Raw genomic sequence first — 22,369 nt, 5'->3', positions numbered from 1 at the left:
TCAAATCTGCATTAATTCCTAGCAACTGCCTGGACTAGACCCTGTAGTTTTCCTGGCAAGATTTTCAGTAGTTTGCCCTTGTCTGTTTCCTACGGCTGAGAGTTGACTGACCTAACATCATCCAACTGGCTTAATGCCTAAGGTGGGACTAGAATTCACAGTCTCCTGATTTCTAGATTGATATCTTAACCTCTGCATCAGGCCAACTTGCTCTCAAAATAGCATGAGTTATTTGATTTCTGTAGCTATTATAAAGGCTGACTGAGGATCTGGACCAATATGCTTGCATGTTTTGGCTGGCTTTGAGAACTGAGCTTCTCTATGCCAATTTATCTGAAACCAGGTCAGTTTATGGGCAGTCTATTTTCTCATTGGTAAAAATTCATCTCACTTTTTTCTTCAGTTTTAACTAAACCCTCCCCCCCTTAGAGTTGCCAGGCCCTCACCTGGAATATTATCTAGAATGTTATTTCTCCATTCTCCTTCACTGCAGATGCTAACAATGAGTGAAGAAAGCACCTGGTTTCAAAAGGTATCAACAAGCTGTTATTTTACCCTCACAGCTTAGGATACATTTATGCACAATGGAGTGATTGCTCACAAATGGTTAAATAAATGCATATTGTATGTACTGGAAAAACAACCAGAGCAGGTGGTTTCCTATTTTTTGAGGAATATATTTTTTGTTTGTTTCTTTTACTTTAAGATTAGTAATGATTGAATGCAGTTTGTTGCAGTCTCCTGTTGCTTTGCCTGAAGAAATATTAATCAGCTTCCTCTGTTTTCTGTATTTTCATACTGGAAAAAGAAAAGATGATTTCATATTGGCCAACAGCTACTGGTGTACTGGTGTAAAATTTGCTATTCCCACTACCAATCCCTGTTCTGCTACACAGAGATTCTGCCAAAAGGAAATGAATTGGTTCATTCTCTCAGCTTTGTTTCCTTCCTCTCTCACCAACTGGGAGGAAAACACCAACTACTTCCTCTTAGTAATGAGGACTGTGGCTGGAGAGGGAGGAAGGCCAGTTTTGACAGGAGGGAAGTTTTGATGGGTTCGACCTCTTGTCAAAACTTACTCCAGACTTTGCATACATTTTCAGCAGCTGATCTCCAGGCTGAATGAAGATGATGATTAGGAAGGGCTAGCTCAGGAGTCTTCAAACTTGGCCCTTTTATGACTTGTGGACTTCAACTCCCAGAATTCCTCAGCCAGACACGCTGGCTGAGGAATTCTGGGAGTTGAAGTCCATAAGTCATAAAAGGACCATGTTTGAAGACCCCTGGGCTAGCTGGTTCCTTCAAAGCTCCCAATCTCTGATCACACAGTCATTTGGAGCATTATGTGGTGGGTAATGAGTCTGCACCCCTTTCTCTTACCATCTGTACCACCTTGCTAGCTGTTAAATTAAGCTAATTTTAAATATGGATTTAGTAAGAGGTAGAAAACAGTGCTTTAGAACAGGATGATTACTCTGAAAAGTGGAGTCACAAAAGAAAGCTAAGGCTGCCTTGGATAAAATTTAGGAGTGAGGTGAATAAATATCATGAAGACATAGCCAAAAAGAGAGGGAAGAAGAGTTGTTCATGTTATGTTTAATGCAAGTGGAGAAAGGCCCTTTGATTCTTAGGATTTTAACTAAGCAGCAGTGGTGGAAGATGCAGGTACTAAGTATTTATTTGGGGATTTGTAGCCTACTAAGGATGGAATTGCACCTAGTTGAAGTTCAAGTTGGAAATTCTTTCAGGAACAATGGCACAAGGTATACAAAGGAAAAGGATCTCAGATAAGGATCTCCTTGTGTTGAAATTTTAATCTGCTTTGTAATAAATCTTTCAAAGCAAAGCTCTGAGAGATTCTAATTGTTCCCAATATAAGTTGCTACAGGAGAAGTTTGCCAGATATGAAATAATGCATGCTAGCTCTACTGATCCTAGTCCATGGTTCAGCCATGTGGGTCATTGCTAGGCAGTTAGCAGCACTTCAGCCTGCCATGTGATGTCACAAGAACCTCAATTTAAAACATAAGAAATATTTTATATAATTAAAAAAATTAAAATTGCAAAAGATTCCTCAGAACACAGCTTGTAAGAGTTCGGCTATTTTTAAAATGTAATGTCACGGATCAGTTATGACATCCAGTGAAGTTCTGAGCTCCATGGCTTAAGTAACTGGCGGTGACTGAGAACAAAGACAATAGAGGGGACAGCAGTTTTCATGGTGGATTCAGCTTTCTGTTAACTCAAGGATGGGTGGACATCACTATATCAAGGGTACTATGCCAGAGCTAATACAGTTGCTTTTTGCATTATGTTTCTCTCCCTCTGGACATCACAACCTTTCAGTGTCTGTCAGTTGCTAATTTGGTTGATCCCTTTTTTCAGCTCAGACAGCTGAGCCAAGAATCAGCTTTGAAACCTTGTAGGCACGGGAGATACTGATGTGAAAGATCCAATCTCTCCCACTAATCACATCAGAATAGCCACATATAGGACAGTGTCTAGGGATCAGAAAGGGGAAGCCATTACTGAACAAACCTAAAGTAGCCAATAGAAGTCGCGCTGATCCCATTCTTTCAATTCAATGCCATGTAATTATGCCTATGATTTTAGAATGCACTGAGATGAGAAGGAAAAAAAACTATTTTAACATTGAAAAAACAGCTACGGACAACTTAAGTCAGCCTCAGATATGAGCTAGGAAATCAAATGAAGGCAACATCATGAAGGCGGGGCAGAAAAAAGAGGTTACCAGGAAATATTTGTGGCATGGTTAGGTACAAGTGAGAACAAGCCTCTCGGTTTCTTATACAAAGCTGTTTTGAAATTCTTGTCTCCACATTCTTGTCTCTAGTGAAATTAAAGATTTTGCCATGCTAGTAGGATTGCATCTCCCTGAAGCACAATAAGACAGTGCCAATTGAAAGTTGCTATGATGGTGTAAATCCAATGACAGTTGGAGCTCAAGTAGTATTCCCAAATTGTGAAATAGTCCTTCTCAACATGACTCTTCAGCTGTCCAGCTTTTTTCTTCCCAACAGCTCTCAAAGCCATCAATAAAGAAATCCAACATCTTCAGAGTGCAGGTTGCAAAGTTTCCATGTTGAATCTCTTTCTTCTGCCTGTATACTAAAACGGGCTGAAAGCTCTTCAGTTTGTCTATTGTTATGGTGACAGACCAGTCCAGTGTCATGTTGTTTCCCTCTGACCTTGACCAATCTAGTCTGTGCATTCCCTACATTTTCTTTCTAGCAAAGATCGTCCACTAAGGTGACTAAAGCAGTCTTTGTACCTAATTGTGGATTAACTATATTTAATCAAGGTACACTGGTTCTTGTTTAATGTCTACTTGGTCAGCGACTGTTCAAATATACAGTGGTGCCAAACAAGTGATAATTATGACTAGTTCTCATACTTACATATGGTTGCAGTCAGTGGTGGGATTCAAATTCGTGAACAACCGGTTCTCTGTGTGGATGCCACTACCGGAAGTCCATTCTGGACCGGGCAACAAAAAATCAGCTACCAGTTCTACCAAAGTGGTGCAAACTGGCTGAATCCCACTACTGGTTGCAGTGTCCCATAGCCACTTGATTACCATTTCTGACCCTCTTTGCCAATTTCCTACAAACAAAGTCAAGGGAGAAATTGGTCACAAATGGTGACCAGAAGGTGTCCTTGCATAAAAAACCACAGTGATTCACTTATCAATGCTAAATGGGAGTGCTGGAATTTCCATTGCTAAGAGATGCAGTCACATGACATGCCCCATAGTGATGAAAATTCTAGCCCCAAACACCATTATTAAATGAGGCATCTGTATTAATGTCTTCAATTTCCAAAACCATTCTAGCTGGTGAAATGCACACTGCAATGTAATAATAAATCATTTTCACTGAAGTGTGATATCTGGAAGTGTGAAGCTGCCAGATTCTCAATCATGTTACTAAGAAATGGAATATTGGTAATTGACCAATAATTAAATGAAACCATGAAGGTATTGATCACCAGTGTAGCTCTCATTTTTTCATACACTCTAACACTAACCCTTGAAACCAAAGAGAGAAAGAATCCATACTGTTATTGGCAAAAATCAGAAGCCAATAAGGGAAATCAACTCTCCCCCTAAGTAAAGACGATTAATATCAACAGCCTGTGTGAGTGAATATGATTTGGATAATGTCAGCTTAACTGCTCCATGCATCCTGCTACTAAGAGCATGAGCTCCACGCTCCACAGTTGCTGCTGAGCCATGTAACTACATGCCACATCACCTCATCATCAGCTGCTAGGTTTATGGAAGAATTAAGACCACCTGCTGATTTAATCCATCCTGGATTTGCATCTGTTTCTTTCTTCCCATCCCTGTATCAATTATGCAGCAAAAGGTATAAATAGGTGCCGTCTTCTGTCTTGATGGCATTGAAACCATTGTTAACAAGTGTTCCTGGCAGTTATATAATCCAATGTGTGCTAAACCCTGTTGTCAGCATTGCCAGCATGTGATGAATTGCAATTGTAAAAAATATGTTGTACTGGGAAATGTGTTGGCAGGATAACAAAATTCAGTTGGGTGTTAAATATGTGTATCAGGATTGGTGAAATTTTACCTGATTGGGAATTTCTTTTTTATTAGTTAATTCTCTAGAAATGGAGGTGTATGTTCTGTCTGATGAAAACTCATTTTTTCTCATTTGTTATAGATGTGCATCTGTTCACTACACCGCAGACCTGCCAGCCACAAGCATTATCATCACTTTTCACAACGAGGCTCGTTCCACATTGCTCCGTACAGTGAAAAGGTACCTTGTACTTTTAGACCTCAGAGCCATGTACCTAATATATGCAAGAATTAATTTCCACTGTGATTAATGCAGTTTATTCTGAGTAAAAAGAGAACAATCTAATATTGAAATCCCAGGCACAGAAGAAAGTCTTGTTGAACTCAGCATGACATATGTCTGCCTAAGGTTGCCCTCATTTCACTGTTAAGCTTTGTTAATATTAAAAGAGCACCTGGATAGGCATTTGTTCAGATCCATGGGCTATTTGTTCATCAGAAAATGCAGCATTAGTCCAAATCGTCTATCTGTATCTCACATCTCGGTTTTCAGAGGCATTGCTGTCTGTGTAATCACAGCATTATTATCAGGATCATTTTAAAACAAAACAAAGGCTTTAATCCTATATTTGCATTTCACCCCTCATTTTTAAATGCTGCAAATCATGATCATCATCAACTATTACTATTCCTAATTATTACTTGGAACAGCTTACATCTTGTGATGATACCTTTAACATCATCAAACAACAGTGTCTGCTTATCCCAAATCTATCAGAAGGACTCAATAGATTGAGAAAAATGCCATATTCAGTCTAAACATCTTGCTGACTCTGTGACCAAATGTCATCATCATCATCATCATCATCATCATCAATCATCTTCCAGTGAAGCACTACCTTGACATGATTGTGGGGCCTGTGTGCTCTGAAGAAGATGAGAGCTACAGCAGAAGTTCAATGATATTGGACAGGTCTCATCAGAGAAGCCAGATGCTTTATTTCATAAACAATACAATGGCATGTAATTTACAGAAACCCATACCACATCAGTCATCACTTGGGTCAACAAGGACTATGCTAGAGTTCCTGGACATCTGGTGACAAACTGACTATAGGATTCATAACTGTTGGCTGAACAACCAGGCCATCAGCTGCAGGCCTACTGGAAGAAAAGTTGTTTACCGCTTGCAAATGTAAAAAAGATTGAAAACAAATAAATAATGATGTATTATTACAAATCAAGTCCAACAAGAAGAGAATAACCAAAAAGAATGCATCAGCTCTATAAAGAACAACATCCAGAACCATAAATAATAGAACAGAAACTAGCAGACCAATGCCATTATTTAATATAAAATAAAATATCCATAGAATCAGAATTGGAAGAACTGAAAAGGTCTATCCAGGGTAAAGAAATCAAAGCCTTGCCAGAAGTAACACAGACTGTGAAGGCAAACCAGGGGAAATTCGCAATAGAAAAATCCAGTATAATTATTGAATCATTTTCATTCCCAAATGTGGTACCATCTCCTCTGCCTTCTCCTCAGAAAGAACAAAGCTCTCTAACTAAAAGCTGAGCACATAGAACAGCACAAAAACAGCTGAAAAAGATTGCTTGCATTGAAACTTATTCCAAAGAAACAAATAGCACAGATATTAAAAGATGCCCAAACTGTAATATCAAATATAGGCAATAACTCATTGCATTAACAAACCAATTAATATACAACACAGTTATGGTTATAACTGAATATTTGGATGCAAAATCAATAATCAAGAAAAAAAAGCCAAGCAGTCTCCACCAAAATGGAAGCTCAGGTTAGAAATAAGAACAGAGTTCTTGCCCTAGCTTCTGTCAACCTAGCAGTTTGAACGCATGCAAATGCAGGTAGATAAATAGGTATCACTTCAACGGGAAGGTAACAGCATTCTGTGCACCTCGCCGTTCAGTTATGCTGGCCACATGATCATGAAAGTGTCTTCGGACAACACTGGCTTGTTCAGCTAACAAAAAATGATGAGCACTGCCTCCTAAAGTCTGATATGACTGGACAGGGGAAACCTTTACGTTTGCTAAAATCAGATACAAACAAGCTAGAACAGATTAAAAAAAAGAAGTTGAAGGAGAAGATCAAATAATATCTAATCAAGAAGCATCACCTAGAAACCAGGAAGATCAAAGAAGCACTGGAAAATAATGATGATGATGATGATGATGATGATGATGATGCAGTAAATCACAGCTACTGTCTGTACAAAACCAGGCCTTAGGAACAAATGCATACAAACCCAGAATTGAGAAGACAGCAACAGATAGCAAACACCACCTCTGAGCAAAGCTGAATAAAGTGTTAATTGCTACAACAATTTGTGCAAGAAATATCATTTGCTTGCAGGAATTGGTGGGACCACAAAAATAGACAAAGTAATAGAAAATGAAGAATCTAAAGTGTTCTGGGATTTTAAAATTCAAACATACAAGCACCAGCCACATAACACCCCAGACTTAACAATTGTCAATGGTCAATCAGAAAAACAAAACAATCTGTGGTACCCTTGTAATTCCTGGAGACAGTAGAAGAGAAAAAACTTGTAACAAATCACAAAATACAAAGACTTGCAAATAGAAGTAGAATGACTATGGTAAAAGAAAACAAAGATGGTATTAATAATCAGTAATATACACTTTGGGTCAAATCCCAAAACATCTGGACCACCACTTGAACACCATCAACATTGACAAAATCGCCACCCGTCAGTTGCAAAAGGCAGCTTTACTTGGGACAGCTTACATGCTCGGTGATACCTTTAACACCAACTGTATATGCCAGGTTCTTGGAAGGACTTGATAGTCCCTGGATAAAAATGCCAAATACAGTCTGAATATCTGGCTGACTAGGTGACCAACTTTAATCTATGTACTTTAACTTGCCCACATTTTACAGAAAACTTGAAATCTTTTCAACAATGGTGTATAGTACTGCATGTATGGTAGGATGGATGCAGAGGCAGAAAGATTTTAGATTAAAATAGCTTTATTATATATATATATATATATATATATATATATATATATATATATATATATATATATATATATATTAAATATATATACTGTACTTCTAGAAATTGGATATGTACCTTCATAAATTATAGAGTTCCTAAGAGTCTATTTCTCAATGTAAAAGTTCTGTAGCCTACAGGGCTCATCACCTTGAAAAATACATTATTCAGATTCCAGAGCAAAGAAACAGGAGCTGAAAAAAAAGAATAAAAGGTAACCACCTCTTCTTCCATGATTTTCTTTGAATCTGTATCTGGCCTTTGCTGAAGTCCTACCACTTCATGCAGGACCCTATCTGATTATCATCTACTTGGCTAAATAAATTATTATTTTTATTAATAAGCCATAAAAAGGTACTGAGTCCAAGCACTTTCTCTCTACCTTGGCTTCAGTGCTTTGATCCTAATAAGTTCCCAGTAATGTTAAAAATGTTGGTTTAATGACTTATTTGCTGGAAGCGCAGATGGAAATAGAATTCTTGATGACAAGCCAGGATGTAAATTTAATAGCTAAAGATTGCTAAATGGTTTTTTTTTTTTAAAAAAAAAAAACTGTTGCAGAGCTAGAAAATTTAATTGGTCATAAGGCAGTAACTATCATGCCCAGATAGAAACAGTTGATACCTGCTACATGATAGCCAATTTATTTTCCTCCCATTCTTTGGCTCTGGGTAAGAGCCAAATATGCCAATGCCTGGCACAGTTTTTAATATTTTATTCCCCTTAGCTCTGTGGCTCTGGCTTTCTTTTTGGGTTAAGCTGACCATTTTCCCCATTTATTTCTGAGCCAGATTTTCTACTCTTTGATTTTTCTAGGGAAAAAAACAGTGCTTTGCTCTTTGATATATTTAAAATTCATTCAAAGTGTCCCTTTAGCAATTTACCAAGTCAGGGATTTTTTTTCCCCCCTGTGGACATAAAGATAGTGGGAAAGAGGAGGGGTGGACCGAGAGCCAATGAGAATGAAGCTCAGCTGGAAGGCAACACAGAACTCTGACATTAATCCATTATTCATTAGAACTCCTTTCCCTCACTTTGGGTCTTGGGGTCTTGCAGAAAACTGCTTTGTGAATAATAACAGGCATTTTATCTCAGGACTGCAAACAGAGGGATGGCATTGCATGCTAGTGAGAATAAATGCCTTGCAAATATCCTGCTATTTCCCCTGGGGCATTTGCTTGCAGGGAGCTGTAGGCAAGCAGGGTAGGTTCAAAGTAGTCTTGTGCTCCCCAGTGCTATAAACCAGTGAGGCAAACAAGGTGACCGTTTGATTGCCAGAAATTCTTGCTTGAAACAGTTGCTTTACAGGTAGTCCTTGGGTTATGACATTGCTAAGCAATAAAACAATAAAGAATGATGTCACGTGTCACTTAGCAATGGCAGTTCCAGCAGTCCCAGCTGCTGTTTTTATATATATATATATAATATTTTATTAATTTTCCAATTTTACATAATGTAAAACTATTGGGTTAATCAATAGTTCGATAACAAAATCTTTAGTACAAATCTCAAGTTACAACATCAAATATTCCCTCTCTTTTTCCCTTAACATTTACTGTTTCATATTTAAGCCAATACAGTTCTTATTATATCAATTCAGTAAAAACATCATTATTACATTTATCAATAAATTTTAGCGTATACATATCTTAATTATTTTTTACATTCAATCTTCATAAACAATCCATATCCTGTTATTAATTTTTCCCAATTTTTAGTTTCCTATCAATATTCCAATTTTACCTTTAATATTTATAATTTTCAGGCTTTAGGTAACCAAGATTTGCCTTATCTCAATTCATAACAGAATCTAATATCCAAAATATACATTTTATCTATTTGAATATAATCTTGTTCTATTTCCTAAAGTTAGCTATTTCCCACCATATTAAATCATCTACTTAATAATACAATATCCCCGTTAATAAATCAAAACCATTATATATATATTACCTGGGTTAATCAATAAATCAAACATATTCATAATAATTAATTTTTTTTCTTTTAGATCTAATTTTTAAATATTAAACAGATAAAATCCTTATTTTCAACTAATTTCCAAATATTTTAAATCTAATGACCAGAATTCCCCTTATCTCAACTTCTCTCTTTAACCCTCTAATTAATAATATAAAATCCCCTCTAATAAAACCCCAATTTTCTTCAGCCTTATTCTGGCTTTCTTCCTTTGCCAGCTAAGCTTCCATATCAATACTTTTAGATCGTCAAATAGTTCTTCCTCCTTTATTATATATGTTATTTGAAATAAAGGAGACCATTTAATTGCCATTTTTTGGGGAAGGACTAGTCCATTTGTATTCATTAAGTTGTCTCCCTATTATTCCAGTTCCCCATGATTGCCCTGATATGTTTATCTTCCATTCAATCTGTTCTTCTTCTTTCTCAAATTTCTTCTGATTTATATAGAAAGTCTTTTCTATTTTCAGTGTTGTCACTCCCTTTTCTGGATTTTCCATTAACTGTGTTTGTGGGTCAATTGAGTTCTCTGTCTTAATATTTGATTGTTCCACTTCTTCTGTTATCTTCTGCGTTGTTAGTTCTTTGGTTGTAGTCAAAGTTTGGGTTTGTGTATCTAAGCTGGTGTCTTGATCTTTTATGTTAGGTCTTATTTTATCACAAGCTGAAAGAATGGTTTCATGTATTGCTTTCAACATGGAAAGGATCTTTTCCTGGTCTTCATCCATCTCTTTCATGTGTTTATAAATAGTCTTTATAGTAGAATCATTTGTCAAGCAAGATTTTATAGTCCAAGGTATTTCATCATCTCATATAGTAACCAATATTCCTCAAATAAAGAGATAGGAAGGCAATTCCCCACTTAAACTCTGAAAGTCAGTAAAGGTTTACATTCACAGTTCAAGTTCTCTTACAGCTGAATTTCTCACAGGTGGTGCCAAGGTCAGAAGAGTCTTATCTAAGGTCTGGGCTTCGAGCCAAGTCTCTTTTAGGAAATAACAAGTTGTAATACCAAACTTTGCCACAAGATGTCACTGATGCTGTTTAAGGTTTTTTAAGTCCAAAATTTTTATAATCCTTTTTCCAATTTTATTTCTTTTTTGTAGATAAAAGCAAAAGTCTCCAATAAAAATAGGAAAATTTTTGGTCCCCAAGTTTCAGGAACATATAAATCCAATTAGATTAAGGTTGTTCTTTTAGTGCTTTAATTCTCCTGGGTAGTCAGTCGCCGCTATTCTTAGAGGGTGGGATAGAAATTCCCTTCCCTCTCTCCTCACAGGGGGAAAGATACTTCAGGCAGCTTTTGCAGAAAAAGAAAGTACTTAGGGTAAAGAGAAGATCGGATCTCACCCAGTTTCATCCGCGTTGCTTTCGAAGTGCTTGGTGGTAAGTTTGACTTTGGCTGTCTGCAGCTTAGTGACAGGCCATATTACTATGGCTGGTCTTTCCTCCGCCAGTTTGGAGGGCTGCCCTGGATCGAGCGGAAGGGCTGCCGCCCTCCCACAATCAAGCAAGGGTCCCCTCCTTGCTCATCACACCTACAGGGTGACTTTCAACCCTTTCCAGGGTCCCCCAGCAGAGCACAACTGAATGCGGAAGATGGACCTCACCTTCCAGCATCTGCAGCGGCCGCGATGGCAAACCGAAAGTCCCAGGTGCCGTTGTTAAGCAAGGACCATGTAGGTTGTTAAGTGAAGACTTCACGTGACTATAGCTTTCTGTTGGCTTCCCTACTGGCTTTGCTTGTAGGGAGCCAGCAGGGAATGTTGGAAACTGCAATCGCATAACTGTAGCTTTCTGCTGGTTGTCATAATTGGGAACTAGGTGGCTGAACACCTAGGTCACAATTGTGACCATGGGAATGCTATCCCAACTGGAACTCTAAGGACCTGTTATAAGTCCATTCATTCAGCACCAATGCAAATTTGAACAGTTGCTGAATGGTCATAATGTGAAGACTAGGTGTACCGTTCAAAGACAGCCAGTCTCTGAGACAGCATGTACAAGTCAAATTCGAAGTAGAAGTGGACTTAAATGTCAAATAACTAATTCCAAATATTAGCTAAAATCAATTCCTTCCCATTCTTTTTCATAATCTCTGCCTTAAATGGAGAAGAGTTGCTGGTCAGAGTTGGCAAAAGGCATTCTGCTTAGGCTTCATTGAATCTGTCATGTTCAGTTGTCCAGAGTTGAACTATAAATTTAAGGCTGATGCACCAATGAATTTTGATTCCTATTAATCTCTGATTATCTTCAGTGTCTTGGGGGCCCATTATAAATGCAAGTCTTTCCTCCTGATGATAAAGTGTGATTTGTGTCTCTCCCACAGTTTGTAAAGAGAAGCAAGGATAAAGAGATGAGCAGGCACTTATCCATGACATCCTAGCTGGATTTTGTACAGTGCAATCAGAACCAGAAGGTTGATTGATCTTGACTTATGCATAATGACATGGTCCAACCGGAGATGCTTGGGGGATGGGGGTAGGATGCAGTTTCAGTTGAAAAGCAAGGCTGGAGCAGTCTGCAGTATGGCTGGAACCAAAGGCAAGCACCCCATTCATGCAGTGAGAAATAAAATCCTGCTGAGAAGGTATTGCTAAGTCCCAATGAAAACCCTTGAGATGGATTTCCATTTTTTTCCAAGCATGTTGTGGTTTTTCTCAGTCCCATAGACCTCCTACTGTGTTCCTTTCGATGTATGCAGTTCTTCAGGCAGTGTACAAATCAATTACAACAATTTATTTTTAAAAAACATTGAAAGCCAACTTACAACAGAGCATAATATGGAGAAAATTGGCAGCAGTAGTAATATGGGCAATAAATAGAGCGTACAATCACAGGCATTAGCAGCAATAAAACACTGAATTTCTGAAACCACTCAGGAATTTCTTAAAATGGCTGGGAAAAGAAACTTCAGTAGGGCACCAAAAAGGGCCCTGGTGTTACGCAAACTAGAGGCAAGGTGAAGTTGTTTAGGTAATGTAATGAAATAAGCAAATTAATTTTATATTTCAGGGAAAGTTCAGCAGAAGGAAAAGTTCCACCTAAGAAATATTGGAGCAACTTTCACGGGAAGAATGCTCCCGCCTCACTCTATTGTGAACATTTGATTGAATTCCTAATCTTTGGGGGTGGGGGAACTTGTGTATTTTATGCATCTTATTTATTAAATTTATATGCTGCCCAAATCACTGTCCAATGTGATTCTGAGCAGCTCTCTTAGCGTCTTATTCGTTTAATATATTTTTTTTTATATTGCTCAATTCCAGCTCGCAAGTAAAACAACAGTAATACAAAAATGACAACCACAAATGCCGTAAAAAATAATTAAAAATTAGAAAATGCATCTTTTGCTTCGTTCCTTTTGTAATTGGTTTTCTGCTCAATTAAAAAAAAAAAGGACCAAAACTCTAGCAAGGTTTCCAAGGTGCTTGAGGTAAGCCATGTATCTCAATGGAATGGTTCTCAATGCACTCAGCTGGGCATGAATTATTACTGTGAGTATAATTGCTATGCCTTTACTCAGCCGGTGCCCCTTCCTCTAAGTAATTACTGTGATGTGCCGTGGGGTATGTGAAGTATGAAAAGTCTGTTCTGTTCCAAATATTGTCTTCTCGCAAGCCTTCACAGGACTGCAGCAAAATCTGGCAAGCAGAAAACGGCAGTGTAAAAATCACTTATTTTGTGATGTCTGGTCACACTCTAATACAGAGCTGTTGTTTTTTTTTTTTTTCCTCCTGGAAAGTGAAGCCAGTGGATTAGGCCTTCCATGACAATTAAGGACTGATTTGATTTAATTAATTAGCTGTTTTGATAGCACCTGTTGAAAATTACATGTAATTAAATTGTTAGAGATGATTACAGAGTTGTTTTCCTAAACAGAAGTTTAATGTCACTTTGGGAAATGGCAGTGATGAAGTCCGATTGATGAGAAATGTTAAAGGCCAAATCTTTAAAGCTAGCTAATGAGTTTCTAGGTCTGACATGGATGATTGGAAGCTCCACAGACTTTTCTTTCAAGAATAGTGAGACTCAAAGAGTAAATTTGAAAACTTGGGCTAATGAGCAGGTCTGAAAACAGGTAGCCCTTATGAATCTACTCTAATGACTAAGTTTAAATAAGTAGGCCAAGCTAAATTCTGCACTTGGTTGCATGCAGAAGCTTCATAACCTTCAAACTGCTTGTATTTTTATATGCTGAAAATCTTTTATAAATTGGAATACTGTACCTCAAACAAAATTCCAATTATATCAGATACTATCAGCTGTTTAAGCTTGTCCAGAGTGGAAACCAAGACTGTGAGTACCAATACTATGTTTATTGTAAGGTTACAGTAACAGAATCTTGTAAGTCTTGAAAGCACTTCCCCCATTTCCAAAGAACTAGGGAAGCAGGGATCACTTCTGAGATGTTTTCTCTATCCCCATCATCCTTTGGGCTAAGACTATATTTATCAATGCCGTCTAAGCTATGTCTTGTCTCCTGTCGCCCAAGGTTATTTTCACAACCCATTTTGGGTGGTTCCTCAGCCATAGATTTGTAGGTATGTGTAAGGCATGGTTAGAAAAGGCTAGATTGCTGTCATGATGGTGCAATTGAAATGCTGCTTTATATGTGTCACGGTGTGGCTGCCATCTTGCCTTTTTTAGACCAAGCCCTGTAGATTCCCTTGCACAAATCAGCTATGCGCACATCAGAGATCTGAGATTATTCTTATTTACTTTGCACAGAGAAGGTCCCAGGGTTTACTCTTAAGTAACAGCATAGCAGAAAAGATCCTGTGTGAATAATTCTGGAGAGACGGCTTAATGATCTGATACAAGCCACAACAAAAGCTTTTGTTACAAAACTCACTTTCTTAGTCATGATTTTAATGGCTGTCATAATTTTTACTGTTTGAGGGGGTAGTCACTGAATTTTCCTTGATAGTATTGTATACAATCAATAATACAATACAATAAAATAATTCTACTGCATGTTAAGAATGAGCAGTATAGATGTTTTGATTACTTCAGGTCTGTAGAGATTAGAATTTGCATTCCCTATTGTACATCTGAAGAAATGGAGAATAGTATTTGTAAAATGGATAGAATACTGTGGCTTTGTGCCTGCAAGCATGGCATTACATATGGGCAAGCTGTTTAAGAGAATATGGATAACTGGGGGTACATATTTGTATGTTAGCGGTGGAAAGTAAAAAGGGATGAGGGAGAAAAAGGATCATGTGACTTAAGGTCATCACAGAAATGTTTGCAGAAATCAAAAGGTGATTTACAGTACGCTTTTGAGAGTTCAGGGGCATCTGGGAAGAATTGCAGCACCTAAAGTTAGTATGCTGTCACTACATTGCAGAATGCTGCAGGATGTAGCTCTGAATGGTAATGTGATAAGCACTTCCAAGATTGTGTTTTTATAGCCAATGTTTTTAGAATGTGTATAAAAAAGTGGCCTTGGAAACATTTTGTAATAGAGGGAAAGCCTAATAAAATGAGACCTACTACAGCACTAAATCTCTCAGAACAGAACTGTGTGGTTGTGTGTTATATGCTCTGGAAGTCCAATGATGAAATCATAGTTCATATGCAATTTATAGATTTTATTAAAGACTGATGACAAGGTGCTCAACTAATCACTTAGTATTCAGAAGAAACAACTAATATCCTTAAACTAACACTGATAGTTTAAGCTGCTAACACTCTTTCTGTTCAATTCAAGGAAAGACAGTTAATGGGTGAGTTCAAAGAAAGATTGAGGAAGCGGGAGATGTTGGAAAACAATTTCCTTCAATGGAACAGTCACAGCAATCAGTAGTGTTCAGTGATTGTTCTGGTGGGCTTCATCCCATTGGAGGCAATTCTTCCATTCCAGCTGGCTAGTATACAGTCTTGTGGTCATGCCTCTCTTCCCCACTCTCTGATAGCTGCCCTCCAAGTCATTCTGTCATTGGCTGCTGCCCTACTTCTTATAACCCCTCTGTGATTGTAAAGACATTTTCAGGTATGTCTCAATCTAGGGTTGACATGATAGTGGTGTTCCAATATCTCAGGGGCTGCCACAAAGAAGAGGGAGTCAAACTATTCTCCAAAGCATCTGAAGACAGGACAAGAAGCAACGGATGGAAACTAATCAAGGAGAGAAGCAACCTAGAACTAAGGAGAAACTTCCTGACAGTTAGAACAATTAACCAGTGGAACAACCTGCCTCCAGAAGTTGTGAATGCTCCAACACTGGAAGTTTTTAAGAAGAGACTGGATGGTCATTTGTCTGAAATGGTATAGGGTTACCTGCCTGAGCAGGGGGTTGGAGTTGATGACCTCCAAGGTCCCTTCCATTATTATTGTTATTATTTATTATTTATTAATGTGGACTCTTTGGAGCACAGCTATACTTGGTCAAGAATTTCAGTTGGTGTCAGTGGGTTATGTGATCGAACAAGGCTCACTTCACTTTCTTGTCTTTACCTGTCACCCTACAAAAGAATATCCCATATCAATGCAATAAGAAAGCACCACTTTACCCACTCAAATGCTACTTTGCATACCATAGATTATTTCCACATGTTGTGCTATTAATTATCAATCTTCCCTAGCAACACTTATTGATACAGAATATTTTGGATATAAGGTAAAATTAAGATTCCTGCCTATTTATCCTTCTAGCCCATAATAGGTAGAACTGTCTCTATAAGACTAGTAAATCTGTATCCAGAAGAAGACTGGCAAAACCTGGTTTTCAAAATAGATCAAGTGATGGGTTATTGGTGCAAAGCACCTTTGCACTAGGGGCCTATCATTCAGGCAAATGTCCCATTCACTCAGGTCTGCCCCACCACTCTCTAAAGAGAGCAATGAGTGGTTTTCTCCACCAGGGGCTGACCTTAGTTAGGAGAAAAAAGAAAACTAGGGAACCTTCCTGTGGGGAAAAGGAAAAAGTGGAGGAGAGAAGGGGGAGGAAATGAATCTCTTTCTTCTCCCTGCTATGGGTTGATAGGAGAAGGGGAGTGTAAGAAGAAAGTTTCCTTTTATGTCAGGTTTTTTTTATCTCTCAGAGGAATCTCTGGCATCAAAGAGGCATTCTCCCCTCCTCCCCCCCCTCCATTTCTTGTATGGGCAGAATTAATACTCTACTTCATTGCCAAGGCAAAACAGAGTTTGTAAATACAGTTAATATTTCTTTAAGCCAACATACTTAAAGCCAGGTCCCATGCTTTAATGCTGCTCTGTGGAAGAACCTTTAACCTGAGAGAGAGAGAGAGAAAGGCTGTGAGCTACAGCAATGGAAAAGAAGCATCTTAAGGCTTCTTGTTACAGGAATGAAAGGCAGAGATTTACAGAAGTAGTGTTAAAGCTTCTTGCATTAGCAAAGAAAGAAGTAAGTTTAAAATACAACATTTGCACACTATTTACTGACAGAATGCGCTTTGCATGGGCACAACCTAGTTTGGGAATAGAAAATTAAAAAAAAGAAAGTTGCATGCTTGGAGGGAAAGGCAGAAGATGAAAAGGATTTTTAAATGAAGGAATAAGAGATAGAAAAGCTGTGTTAGTTTGCTTTGCTGGAGTATGTTATTATCTAAAAATATACGGTATATCTGTATCTTGCACAGTATATCTAAAAAGGGGAATGTTGGAAAAGCGATGCCACACTGAAATGTAGCGGAGGGGTAGGAGGAGAGAAAGAAAGGGAGCCTCCATTATGCAGGAATAGTTTGGGATAAAGTAAAATGGATAGGGAGAAAGCAAGAGATTGAATCAGAGAGAACCATTGAACGATTAAGGAGTGCTTTGAACAGCTTCTAAATACAGAAGGATGATGGCTTTTTCTCCTACTATATCTGTTATTATTTTATAAGACACCAACAATCAACTCTTCAGCTGAGGAAAGTAGGAGTTTGGGAGAGTCAACCAGGGCACCCTATAATATTATTTTATTCCCTAAAGCCACTCACTTATCTACCCCTTTTCAAATCGACCAGACATGCCTCTCAGGCTCATTCCAGCTCACCAGATGCCACCTTTATTATAAAAGAAAGTGCTTGCTGCAAACAGCTGTTTTGTCTGATTTCTTGGCTAGAGTACTGAGACTGTGCAAATGTTGAGCCGAACTGGGGAGTACAGTTTAATGGAGGTGGGGCGGTGGATTAGCAAATCAGATAATAATAATAATAATAATAATAATAATAATAATAATAATAATAATAATAATAATGATAATAAGCAAAAAACTGGTGGGATCATAAAATAGAGAAAGTCATAGAAAATGAAAAAATTAAACTGCTCTGGGACGTCAGAATTCAAACAGACAAGCACCTGCAACATAACACCCCAGACTTAACAATTGTCGATAAGAAAGACAAAAAAGTCTGGATAGTGGATGTGGCAGTGCCTGGAGACAGCAGAAGAGAAGAGAAAGAACTGGAGAAGATAACAAAATACAAAGACCTACAAATAGAAATAGAAAGACTGTGGCAAAAGCAAGCCAGGGTAGTACCAATAGTGATAGGCTCCTTGGGTGCAATCCCAAAACAACTGGAGCACCACTTGAACGCCATTGGCATTGACAAATTCACTATTAGTCAATTGCAAAAGGCAGTCTTACTAGGAACTGCTTCCATCCTGCGACGATATCTGTAATACCATCAAACATCCACATCTGCCTATCCCAGGTCCTGGGTAAGGATTCGATAGATAGACAAAATGCCAAATCTAGTCTGAACATCTGGCTGACTGTGCGATGATCCTCAATAATAATATAAATAAATAAATAAATAAATAACCAGGACATTGTCTGTTCCAAAAGGCATGTAAGAAACAATGCATTTTTCTCTTCAGAGTATAATTTCAGGAACGTGATTTTCAAAGGAATCCCATGTCTGGCAGGGAATCCTGAAGGAAAGTGGTCACTATTGGTAATGGGAACTAGCCAGTAAGGGGACTGCCATTCCATTGACCATTATGATCAAATGCATCACATGGCTAGAGGGCGACAGATATCTGGAAACTTTAATTTCTTTTTATTAATGTATTTAATTTCTGTAATATTCGATAGCTAAAAATCACCTTATATAAATAAAGGTAGATGTATTGTACCTATGTGTGAACTTTTTCAGTTCACACACAGTGAGATCAAAATCCCCCTATCAAGGGGCAAGGAGACATCTATGCCAAACCATTTTCCTGCTGGCATTTTTTGTTTCCTTCTAGGGTGAAAAGGATTCTGATAACACCAGCTAACATATTTTATTTAAAGGCATAAGCTTTAATAAACTAGAGCTCACTACTTCAGATGCACAAGGTGGCTAAACTGCGATATGAGATGAAGTTATAGGAGAAGGAAGAGGGGCTGGATATGTAGATACAGGTATTTGTGAGACAGATTAGTGGTGCCTTTTGAAATAACAGCTGTAATGTGTTAATAACCCCATTGGGTTTGTTGAAACCTGATTTTTTTAATGTATGCAAGTTCAGCAAAGTTCAATTGTACTGTTAAAATTCTTCTTTCTTTTTTCTGAAATGGTTGCTTTGAGATTTCCAATGAAATGTCCTCAGAGGCTGAAATGCTCTGATATCACTTCATCCTTATTCTGAGTTCTGATGTCAAACTCAGACTTATTAATACTTGAGCACAAAGCTATCCTCCATGTAAAATCCAGAGGAGCACATATATATTTCATTACAGGAAGAGCATGTGAAAACATTGCTACTCTTGTGTGAGCAGCTGTTAGGGTATATGATGGGGGTCTAGGATCCTTCGGCTCCTACCCTTGGCCACATCTCCTTTGCCTCGAGCCTCCCGCCTCTGCCCATTTCCCCCCTTTGTCCCGGGCTTTTGGCCACATGAGACAATTAACCACCAGCCAATCGGATGGGTGGCAGACAGCAGCCCTGTTGCTCTCAGGGGGCAGCGTGTGATGGGCTATCGCAGGGGCTGTGTTGTGGGGCAGGAAGCAAATGGCAGGGCTGGCGCATCTTCCCAGTGAATGGGCCGGGCCGAAGGGCATGAGGCGGAGGGCCAGGGGCGGGCCAGCCGAGGAGGAACGCTGCAGGTAAATGGGTGGAGGCAGGAGGCTCGAGGCAAAGGAGGTGTGGCCAAGGGTAGGAGCCTAAAGGTCCCATTCTGTATGATGGATATGTAAGGGTAAATATGGGCGAAAAGTAGACATCTGGTCTGGTTCCCACATTAGCCTCTTTGTCCTGTTGTTTCTTGTTCATGAGAATCTGCCTTAGGTTAGTTGTTGACTATATGCAGGTTATCACTTAATGACTGAGAAAGTACAATGTCATTGTCCAATATGCGGCTTATTACTAATGCATTTGAATAGTTTGAGCTGTAAGCTGGAGGTGGCATCCAATTTTGTTCTGTCATTCTGCTTTTGTGGTCTTCCTTTTAGTAAGTCATCTCTGGAAATCAATCTGGTTCTATTAATTGGTCTTTTGATCTCATTGGGTGGGTATCTCAGTCTCCTGAATGCCTGTTTCCTAATTAATTCTAATTAATTAATGTTAAAACTAATTTCATTAGTTGAGCCTCTTTGTGAAATGAGTCAGAACAAATGTAATTGTAGTTGAAAGTCTCTCTGCAGACGTCACTTTTGGGTGTAAGTTCTGGGTGAAAGCTAGAAGGGTGTAAGTAAATATGGCAATCTCTGGATTTCCAGTATAATGTGTTTATATATTCACTGGATTGTTCTACCATGACTTCAAGAAACTGGATTTGTTCTATAGATAGGTCAAGGCTAAGACTGAAAGCTCTTGAGGTCATGGTAAAATGTGATGAGAGTTTCATTTTAGTGGGTCTTGATGATTTTGGTTTCAGTCAAGATCTGTTTTATTGAATTCACTTCTTCACCCCACAGTTATCCATCACGACTGTTCACTCCTATTCCCTTTTGCTGTACATAAGATGGCTGTCAAGGTTTGTAACAAGATATCAATCAATCTTTTATTACGGCCACAGACCAGATTAAAAATTAAAACATGAAAATAAAACAAAGCAGAACAAGACATAGTCATATATTACAGTTTATGGTGAGATCGTCGATGGCCAGCCTAATTTTATAGACAATATAGCAGAATTTAGCTATGTTTGCTCTGTCTACTGTATGGTGGGAGGATCTGATTTCCTTTCCGCACCACAAACACATTGGTGGCTGTAGACAGATTTTAGTATGTGTGACCTATTGGGTCATTTTTTCAGAGATATTTCCTTACTTAAACAAAGAAACAGAATGACCATGGGTGTGTAAAAAAGCAGTGAAAGTGGAAACAACTTTTGATTTCCTGCCAGCTTCTCCATTGAGTTTCCTTGTAGGAAGCTGGCAAGGAGCATGAAGAATCTTCCTTTCCTTTCCTTTCCTTTCCTTTCCTTTCCCCCCTCCCTTCCTCTTTTGAATTCTTGCTGACTTTCCCATTTTCTTTGCATATGAGAAGCTTGTAGGAAGAAAGTTAATGGGAAAGCCAGCAGGAAATTGCAAGTCCAATGCCAGGTAAAGTAGGTGGCTGCTGCTGGGTAAGGGAAGGATTAAGGAGGTACGTGTGGCTACAAGTCAGGAATTGTGGGTTTGAGAGAGAGATGTGTCATTTTGCTGGGAAATATGTATGGGTGTGCAACCAGAGACGGTATGTGTGTAAGGGAGGTCACACAGGTAGGCCACACAGGTTGAGCAGGGTGCACAGTGAGGCAGCATAGATCAAGCAGAGTGCATGTTTGTCATGGAGTTGTGTAAGAAAAGCTGCACAGATCAAATAGTCTGTGGGGAGGTGGCACAGGTCAAGAAGAATGCCTAGGTGTTGCAGGGGAATGTGATATCCCCAAATTTCATTCTTCAGGAATCATGAGTCCTGGATTTTGAACCCATTTTGTAAATAAGTCCATTTGAGGTACCTTGGTTGTTGTCCCATGATGCACCATTTCACCCAATTAAAGGTCATGACAATAAGAGTTTTAGTACTATGTAGATAAAGGAGGCAATATCAGGTAGACAAACAAGATGAAGTTTGTAAGGATTACACAAAGGATTATTTATTACCAAAACTAAAGATGCTAGAGTATCTTTAGAGTTTCTCCAATTTGGTTCTTTTCAATAATGTTTTACAATTCTTCTCAGTGGGAGATTAAAAAAAGTCAAGATGGTAGAGATGGCCATGCAATAGAAGCCATTGGGGAGTACTTGTTCAGTATGCTTTGCCAACCAGCTACAAATCCATCTGATGGTGATGTTGTCTATTCCACCTTTTTCTAGCTTACCAAGGAGTAGGTTGTGGTCTACTTTATCAAATGCCTTATTGAAGTTGAAGTATACTACGTCCACAGTATTTTGCTGGTCTATTAATTTAGTCACTTTGTTGAAGAATGAAATAAGATTGGTTTGGCATGACCTATTTTTAACAAACCCATGCTGGCTACTAGTTATAAGTTTGTTTGCTTCTAGTTGTTCGCAGATCTGTTTTTTGATTATCTTTTCTGGGATCTTCCCAGGTATTGATGTTAAACTGATTGGTCTGTGGTTTCCTGCGTCCATTTTTTTTCCTTTCTTGAAATGGGAATCACATCAGCCCTTTTCCAATCCTCAGGTACTTCCCTGGTGCTCTAGGATTTTTGAAAGATTGGTGCAATGGTTCTGAGATAATATCTGCCAGCTCCTTCAGAACTGTGGGAGGTAATCTGTCAGGCCCGAGTGATTTATATACGTCAAGATCAGATAGGTGTTCTCTTACCATTTTCTTGCTTATTTTAATTTTTGTTTCTAATTTGTCTTTTGCAGTG

The 22,369-nt window shown here is 38.5% G+C and overlaps 1 protein-coding gene across 1 annotated transcript in view; it reads left to right on the top strand.

Annotated features, from left to right (window-relative positions):
- Positions 1-22,369, top strand: part of GALNT16 (polypeptide N-acetylgalactosaminyltransferase 16) — a 184,085-nt gene that overhangs the window by 106,686 nt on the left and 55,030 nt on the right. Inside the window, exon 3 of the mRNA XM_039324017.1 lies at positions 4,704-4,802. Within this exon, the coding sequence (XP_039179951.1) occupies positions 4,704-4,802 (99 nt within the window). The remainder of the gene's footprint in view (positions 1-4,703; positions 4,803-22,369) is intronic.

The sequence above is a fragment of the Crotalus tigris genome, unplaced genomic scaffold (genome assembly GCF_016545835.1).
Source record: "Crotalus tigris isolate CLP2741 ecotype Arizona unplaced genomic scaffold, ASM1654583v1 scf7180000024291.2576520, whole genome shotgun sequence".
Lineage (NCBI taxonomy): Eukaryota > Metazoa > Chordata > Lepidosauria > Squamata > Viperidae > Crotalus > Crotalus tigris.
The sequence above is the reverse complement of the archived record's forward strand: the minus strand, read 5'-3'. Positions and strand labels throughout refer to the sequence as shown.